Consider the following 7,982-nt stretch of genomic DNA (forward strand, 5'->3'; position numbering starts at 1 on the left):
ACTGATTTAGGAAAATATCTATCTAATGAAGAGGTGAAGGAGCTATGGGATGGAAAAACTGAAGTAATCCGGACAAACGTGTGATTGAAATGAGAAGAGCCAGCTGAGACCTCTGTTGTGTGACGGGAGTCTGGCTCTATCTAGTGTTGTGACAGCTAACTGCAGGAGGCCCCAGTGCTGCAGAGTGGCCTCAGAGCTCCAAATTAGCTGATGGTGCACACACTTGACTGATCAGCAGCTACTTAAACTCAGGTGTGTCAGATGCTTATGATTAAACACTGCGTTGCTCCATATGGTTCACATCTAAGTTCGCAACAAGGTAAAGTGACTTGGCATTTTCATCACAACAAAATGCATATGAATGATTTGGAATTGTGATTCCCCTGTTAAGTGGTATTCGGTTTGAGATTTTTGTTGAATTTTGTCATGCTTGATTTACGGTTATTCCTCATATTTAATTTACTGTTATTCCTCGCTTTAGATCAGCGCTTCAAGCTATTTAAGTTAATGTTTTGGTTCACTTATTCACTTAAAGTACAGAATGCTGCTTGACTTTAGAAACTTGAACTTATTTAAATGGAAAATGGCATAAGAAGGTCAGACAGAACCACTAACACTATGTACATAAGTCATAAACCTCTGTTATGCTTGGTGTGAGAACACATCAGACGGTTTAAAGATATTGTTATGAAAGGCCGTGGAATGTCCTATTTAAAGATGCCGTATCATGCTCATTTTCAGGCTTATACTTGTATGTTGGTGTTGAACTAAGACATGTTGGAAAAAGCACTTTTTTCCCCCTCTCACACTGTCTGGCCCAATCCCAATGTCCCCCCTAAACCCTCAAACCCTGAACCCTCAAGGACTTACTGATGTCACCTGGTAAGTGGTTGAGTGTGAGAGATTGAGGCCAAATCCAATGTCCCCCCCCCCCTCCCCCCCCCCCCCCCCCCCCCTTACGGACTCACGGACTTTGAGGCGCGCTCCCACGAAGTCCGTGAGGGTTTAGGGATGTCCCACTGTCAAATCATCGAGTGTTTGAGGCTCTCTTGCAGACATTTTCAGCCCTTTATGAACCCTTTCCGTAAGTCAGCATGGTATGCTGACTTGGCCTAAGGGAATTACCCACAAATCATTGCAATGTGACGTTAAACACGGGGTAACCAGTGGACGCATGGAGACGTAAACAAAGAGGACGGCTCACGTGTGTTCAGCCTGGAGTATTACATTTACTCAGAGGCATTAAGGGTTAAAGATGGAAAAAATAAACATGAAATAACAGAATATTTATTTATTTATTTATTTATTCATTCATTCATCAAATATTTGATTTAGTCATTGAAGCTGTTTTGACAAAAACGAGTAAATAGATTATCTGAAGTTACCTCTCATCTTGTGAGGAAAGAGACTGAAGACGTTCACATCAGGGAGTACAAAGTATAAAATAATTACACACAATTATACATCACATTTCTTGTCATTTTCATGGTAACGTGATATGTCGCAGCAAAGTGTTGTCCCATTCATATTTACACCATCTCAAGCCCTCACAGTCTCTCACACTCAACCACTTACCAGGTGACGTCAGTAAGTCCTTGAGGGTTCAGGGTTTAGGGGGGGACATTGGGATTTGGCTTGAGATGGTGTAAATATGAATGGGACAGCACTTTGCTGCGACATATCACGTTACCATGAAAATGACAAGAAATATGATGTATAATTGTGTGTAATTATTTTATACTTTGTACTCCCTGATGTGAACGTCTTCAGTCTCTTTCCTCACAAGATGAGAGGTAACTTCAGATAATCTATTTACTCGTTTTGTCAAAACAGCTTCAACGACTAAATCAAATATTTGATGAATAAATAAATATTCTCTGATTTCAAGTTAATTTCATCTTCCATCTTTAACCCTTAATGTTTCTGAGTAAATGTAATATTCCAGGCTGAACACATGTGAGCTGTCCTCTCTGTTTACACTTTTTTTTTTTTTTTTTTTTTTTTTTTTTTTTTTACGTCTCCATGCGTCCACTGGTTACCCCGTGTTTAACGTCACATTGCAATGATTTGTGGGTAATTCCCTTAGGGCAAGTCAGCATACCATGCTGACTTGCGGAAAGGGTTCCTAAAGGGCTCAAAATGTCTGCCAGAGAGCCTCAAACACTCGATGATTTGACAGTGGGACAGCCCTAAACCCTCACGGACTTCGTGGGAGCGCGCCTCAAAGTCCGTGAGTCCGTAAGGGGGGGGACATTGGGATTGGGCCATTGTCTTAAAACACCTGTAGTCACCCAATGTCTGAAACACTCTTTTAGTGCCCGTCTATTTAAAGAAACGGTGTGTAGCATCTAGTGACAGAAATGGAATCTATTTGTTCATTATTTTTCTTGAGTGTAGAATGACCTGAAACTAAGAACTGTTTCTGTTACCTTAATGACCCTCCTTTTTCCTGTTTTGTTTTTTTTAGCTGCCATAGTTATCATACCAGCTTGGCACACAGGAAAGGTTTTAGTTAGGTGCAATCTGCAACCTCACCTAGATGTTGCCAAACCCTGCACACTAGACCTCCAATTCCTTTAAAAGTCCAGTCTGCTTTGATTGGCTTGCGAAAATAAATATTGTGCACCTTTGCAAAGATAATTGTGAGCGTGCTTGTGACAAAAGAATAGGAGATAAATCTGACTAGCTTGTTGAATCATCACATTTTTTCTGATCTAGGCAGCTCACAAAAGATTGAATGGGTTGTCTTAAAAAGGTGACTCATCATTTAAAAACTCACTTTTTCAGTGCTTGTGTACATTTGGGCATATAGAGGGTCTACCAACCCACAAACTGAACTAAGACAACCCAGTCAGTTTTTATTTTTTTGTGAGCTGCTAAGATCTGAAAGTATGCGCTTCAACACGCAATTTTGATTTGGATCACCTTCCTATGTCACATGCAGGCTCATTAGAATACACCAGCAGTAATGTTGACTGCAGCAAAGGCTTGCTTAGATCTGGGGTTGAAGTTGCACTTTAAAGAGGGATTCACACAGAGGGTGAATACAGGATTCAGAAACGGTATGAAAGTGGTTTTTGAACAGTAAAGCCTGTTAATATTTTTGTAGCAGAAATGCAAAATAGAGGTCTGAACGTGTAAGAAGGGCATGATCTGTCTGCTTACATTACTTTTGTAGTTTTCCTGCAGCAACATGTGAAGATTGGTGTACAGGCTTTGTCATCAGTGGGTACACAGAAAAGTCACTGCTTTGTTCTTGGGTAATGTGTAGCTTAAAAAAATGCTGACATAATTCTACAGTAGAGTGATAACCCAGTGCTGGAAATGGTCCTAAAAAAGCACTTTCACCATCTCCTCATGTTTGAGTTGTTTTCTAAAATCTACAGTGGCCAGCTGTTTTGGGAAATGATTGATGTGGATGCACAACTGTCTAAAATACTTCTTCCTCCACCTCCTGTAGGTTGAATATGGCAACGACTATCAACCGACCTCCGCCAGCTCATCCAGGACCAAATGGAGGGAACCCGCACACTCACAGCGGTGGACCAACCTCTATGCAGCAAGACCCAGGACTGCACGGCACCAGCCAAAACCCAGGACCTTCATCCCATCCCCAACACCACGTCCCTACTCGGCCTGTCTTCTACATCCATGCTCAACCCCCACCCCCTTTCCTCCAATACCAGTGGCCCATGCCCTTCTCCTATAACCCCTTTACGGGCTTCCCAGGCATGGGTGAGTCTTTGTGGGGTTTTCTATTGCCTTATTTGAGGTGAAAGCTAAAATGGCTTTTCCCACTGGGTATAGTTTGTTTGATAGAAGTAGTGGCCAATAACATGAAGACCTGTACGATGATCTTGAAATGTTATTTAATGTAAGAAACTTTGATATTGTAAGGTAGTGCTTATTGGACTTGAACCATCATCTCGGTTAATTTGACGAATCCTTTATATTTTTTTTCTACCTCTCTAGGCTATGGTATGGTAATACCCCCTTTCCCTCCTCCTCCCTACATGGAGGCTCCAGCCTACATTCTGCCCCACCCTCAACCAGTCGACTACAGACGTTTGCTGCATCCCCAGGTCTACGCTCCCAGCGCACCCTACCAGAACCCTAACCAGGCCCGCAGAGTCCACCTCTCTTATACGGGCCCTGTTCGGGAAACGGTTAACTCTGAGGTCCAAACAGAACCCACACGGAGAGGTGTAGGCGACTACGGTGAGGAAAGCCCAGTCGTCTGCACAGATTCTGGGCGTGCAACCGCCTCGAACTCTTCATCACCCTCAAGCTCCACCTCCGAAAAACGAAGCTCTGCCGAAGTTGAGAACTATACCTTACCCGGCAGCGATGCAAACGACAACCGGGTTAAAAGGACCAGCGCAAGTAGCACAGTCAAACACTGCTTTGACGTCCTGCAGCCTACGGGAACGAAGACTGTCCAGGCGCGTATCAGAGCAACTCTAGAAGGGCAGCAGAGCCACAAAGACCATGTCGATCAGGAGAATGTTCACCCTTGTGGAGATGCTCACTGCAATGTGTGGTCAGTGAGTTCTGCAGATGGTATGGTTCCTGTATGTAGCTCTTCTCAACAAGAGGAGGTGGTTGTCCAAGAGAGACGCATCTCTGTTCCTGACATTCTGATGAGTTGGGGAGATGGCACGCCACAGGCAACAATGGCAGACAAGCTGCCTCAGATTGATATTGGAACTGAAGTAGAGCATGATCAATCTGTTTACCAGAGTCCAACTGAGACTACAAAGGGTCCAGCGGTGGCTGACAGAGCTTTTGCTAATGATGCTGAAGGCAACTTAAGCTCAAGGGACAGTGCAACCCTTTTCAAGATTCTCAAAATGAGAGAAGCTCATATAGAGCGAAAGACTGAGTCCAGAAGAGAAAACGAATCTATGGGATTGATTGGCTCTGTTAGACATGGCCCACCCTACAGAGATGAATGCCTGTATTCACTATACAATTCCAATAAGCTCCCTGATGATGAACAGGAAAATGGCAATGAGACAAATCCACTCGAAGACACTGCAGACATCATTCCCTATCAAATGTCATTCAATAGCGGTCGGATGAAGAGAAAAATGAATGAGTCTGTTTGGTCTGTGGAATCTTTGGCACCCTTTATCCCCACTAAAGAGTGGCTTTTGCAGAACAGCATGTTTGAGCCTCAAGTAATCGTTGAGATGACGGATGAGGCTGAAAATGGTGCACTGTCAACCCAGAACAACCCAATTGTCAAAGCTGGTAAAGAAAGGAAACATACTCGCAGGTATTCCTCCTCTGATTCTGTTCTAATGTCTGACAGCTGGCTCATTTTCAGTACCCCCGCTGAGAAGCTAAGTCCACCAAAGAAACCAGAAACGGAGAGTGAAATTGATGCTTCTGAAATGAGCCCAAAGCAATGCCAAAACATGGGTCCTTCACAAAAGGATTCCTTCGCTTCCCCGACTCACCTGCTGTCACGCAAAATAGTTTTATCTACCGCCACTGAAGAAGACATGGATAGAAATACATCTTCTGAACCCGAGGCTAATCCAAGCCCAAACCAGAAATTGCTCATTATAAATGAGCAGCAGGAGCAATGCCCTCGCTCTCCCGAGCAGGAACAAACTCTTCTCTTGAACTCTGCGGCAGGCGAGAAAATCTCCTCTGCAGGCCAGCTGATTCTCCAGAACGGAGTGGACATGGAGGCAGAGGATGGAGTCAGCCAGCCGAGAAACGAGCAACTGTGTGCCCCGATAGCGGACCTGAAGACGGCTGAAGTGTCTCCATCAAAGGGACGTTTGGTGGACTGTGGCGTCCAGTGCACCGAATTACAAGAGTGGAATTGTAACTGCAAGGAGACAGGAAGTGGCATGGGACCAAGCAGAAGGCATCATATTAAATACAAAGGTGATTGTCTCAATTCAACCATGACAGACGTGTGCTGCTCTTGAGAAACAAATGTGTGTAGTGCTTTAAAGTTTACTTATCCTATAGATAAGAAGCCAATCAATGGCCAGGCTGAAGGACTCAACATGAAGGGACAAATGCAGAAAAACCAGAAGAAGAATCACTGGAGGAACAAGGGTCAAGGTAAAGCAAAAGCAAGTGATCTAGAATGGGTGTAGCCAATACAGCCTCCATCATCGGGTCAGAATTTGAATTTGGTTATTTACTAAAAACAAATTTCGCCATTTTAAGAGTCCTATCAATTCTAGAATGTGGTGTATGAGTGTGTAAATCATGTTTGACAAGGCCAGACTGTTTTTAATTGTTGTGTTTTAATAATTCATCCCAACAAAGTACCAAAAGGCTTGAACATTTGAATGTGTTCTTAAAGGGGCTAAATTCAGAGCATTAAAATGACTATTGGCTATGTAAGCCCACCCTTTTTATCAAGATTTAACAATAAAAATGCATGTGTTTTCTTTCCCAAAGCCAGAAAATCTACCATCTGAAATTACATTTTCAAATTATATACTTCAACTTCAGGACTGTAGTTTGACATTTGACTGACAAGTGACCAAACATCAAATTTAGATTGAAATGTCTCACTAGTTCACATAAGTACATAACATGTTTTCTTTCCATCAACTGAACCCGCCCACTTCAAACCGGTAAGAAAGGGTAGAGAAAAACAAACTGATAAGACTTTGACAGAATATGGTGTTATCATATAGGACACCGAGCTGATGGGAGAACAAATTTTACTCTATAAACCTCTTTATGTCCACAGAAAAGCAAAGCAGCCAGCAGGAAGCCTACAATGGATACTATGGGAAACACCAAGGTGAGAATCTAAATGTTATCCATTCGTGTGTCAGGATGGGTGATCATAAGGTTTTAAAACTGGGGCTTTCATTCCAGTCTTAAGGCTAGATTCAAATCTCTGATTGGTTTGTGTAGATTGGTGGGAACGCTGTTTAGGATTTCAGCGCAGACTAAACATCCACACACATCAAATGATCATAACTCTAAATTGCTAAAAGATGACCAAATTTTACAACAGGACATGTCATTCCTCTAAATTCTAATTCTAAAATGGAAAATGCTACTAGAGTTCATTACATTGGACAGATGGTTCTACTCACTCGACTGCAGAATATCTTAGTGACTGAAAGAGATGAAAGTGGGCCTTCTTTGCCTAATACACTTTTTTTTATTTATTTATTTATTTTTTTGCTTCTTCCAGGTGGAAATGGAAGGAACTCGCGGTACTGACTGCATGCTACAAGACAGCACTTGGTTTTAAAGATTCAATTTAATATTTAAAATGAATTTCAAATCAAAAATGTAATCCTTATTTTTCACTATTTTTCAATAAATGTTTTGTATATATCATCATATTCAAAGTTTGACGGTTTTTAAACTATTAGCAGCAGATTGGGGTTCATTTGGAATCATTTTACTTGATGCAGTGACAGTAAGGTTCCCTTTCTCCTTTTTTCATGATTACAATTCCTGCTCGTACATAAAAGGCACCTTCTAACTTCAAAGAATAACTTCAATGACAAGTTCCCTTTCTGCCAGTTAGTTTCCTGAGAATTTCTGCTTTTACCTAAAGGGCACCTCCTAACTTTCAAAAAGTAGGTTCTCTTTCTGAGTTTATATTAAATTAAACCTGTCAATTAGAATTCCAAAAGAACGAAACAAGCTTGAACAAAACTCATACTTAACACTGGGGGTCTTTTCTAAGAGTCTGACTCCCTCAAGTGTGAAAGATCCAGTGCTGGTGCAAAGTACCGGTAAACAGACGGCAGTCTGTTTGGTATAAAATACACCTTCTTCTTTGTAGGGTCCATGTTTCCACATTACAATTTAAAGCTCATGAAGTCTGAAGATCGACTTATCAACTCAGGTAAATGGAACTATCGAGATGCCCGTGAAGGCCCCATTGTCTACGCTTTCAGAGCGCCATTCTACTTTTCTTATAAACAGCTTCTAAATTGTTTTAGTAGCTTTAGTTGTAAGTTTCTTCTGATTTAAAACAA

General features: G+C 42.0%; 1 protein-coding gene across 1 annotated transcript; it reads left to right on the plus strand.

Annotated features, from left to right (window-relative positions):
• The first annotated feature begins 267 nt into the window (after nt 1-267).
• LOC116398564 (uncharacterized) lies at nt 268-7,302 on the plus strand. The gene is made up of 6 exons (XM_031874969.1): nt 268-319; nt 3,461-3,735; nt 3,973-5,901; nt 5,989-6,084; nt 6,728-6,781; nt 7,184-7,302. The coding sequence occupies exons 2-6, from the start codon at nt 3,468-3,470 to the stop codon at nt 7,210-7,212; spliced, it is 2,376 nt and encodes a 791-aa protein (XP_031730829.1). The 5' UTR covers nt 268-319; nt 3,461-3,467; the 3' UTR covers nt 7,213-7,302.
• The last annotated feature ends 680 nt before the right edge of the window (nt 7,303-7,982 follow it).

The sequence above is a fragment of the Anarrhichthys ocellatus genome, unplaced genomic scaffold, assembly GCF_004355925.1.
Source record: "Anarrhichthys ocellatus isolate YVR2014 unplaced genomic scaffold, GSC_Weel_1.0 scaffold85, whole genome shotgun sequence".
Classification (NCBI taxonomy): domain Eukaryota; kingdom Metazoa; phylum Chordata; class Actinopteri; order Perciformes; family Anarhichadidae; genus Anarrhichthys; species Anarrhichthys ocellatus.

Excerpts from the sequence above, each read along its gene's own strand:
- LOC116398564 (XM_031874969.1), top strand. The coding sequence starts at position 3,468 with ATGGCAACGACTATCAACCGACCTCCGCCAGCTCATCCAGGACCAAAT. Across the intron at positions 5,902-5,988 it reads GCATCATATTAAATACAAAG|ATAAGAAGCCAATCAATGGC; the intron begins GTGATTGTCTCA and ends CTTATCCTATAG. Across the intron at positions 6,782-7,183 it reads ATACTATGGGAAACACCAAG|GTGGAAATGGAAGGAACTCG; the intron begins GTGAGAATCTAA and ends TGCTTCTTCCAG.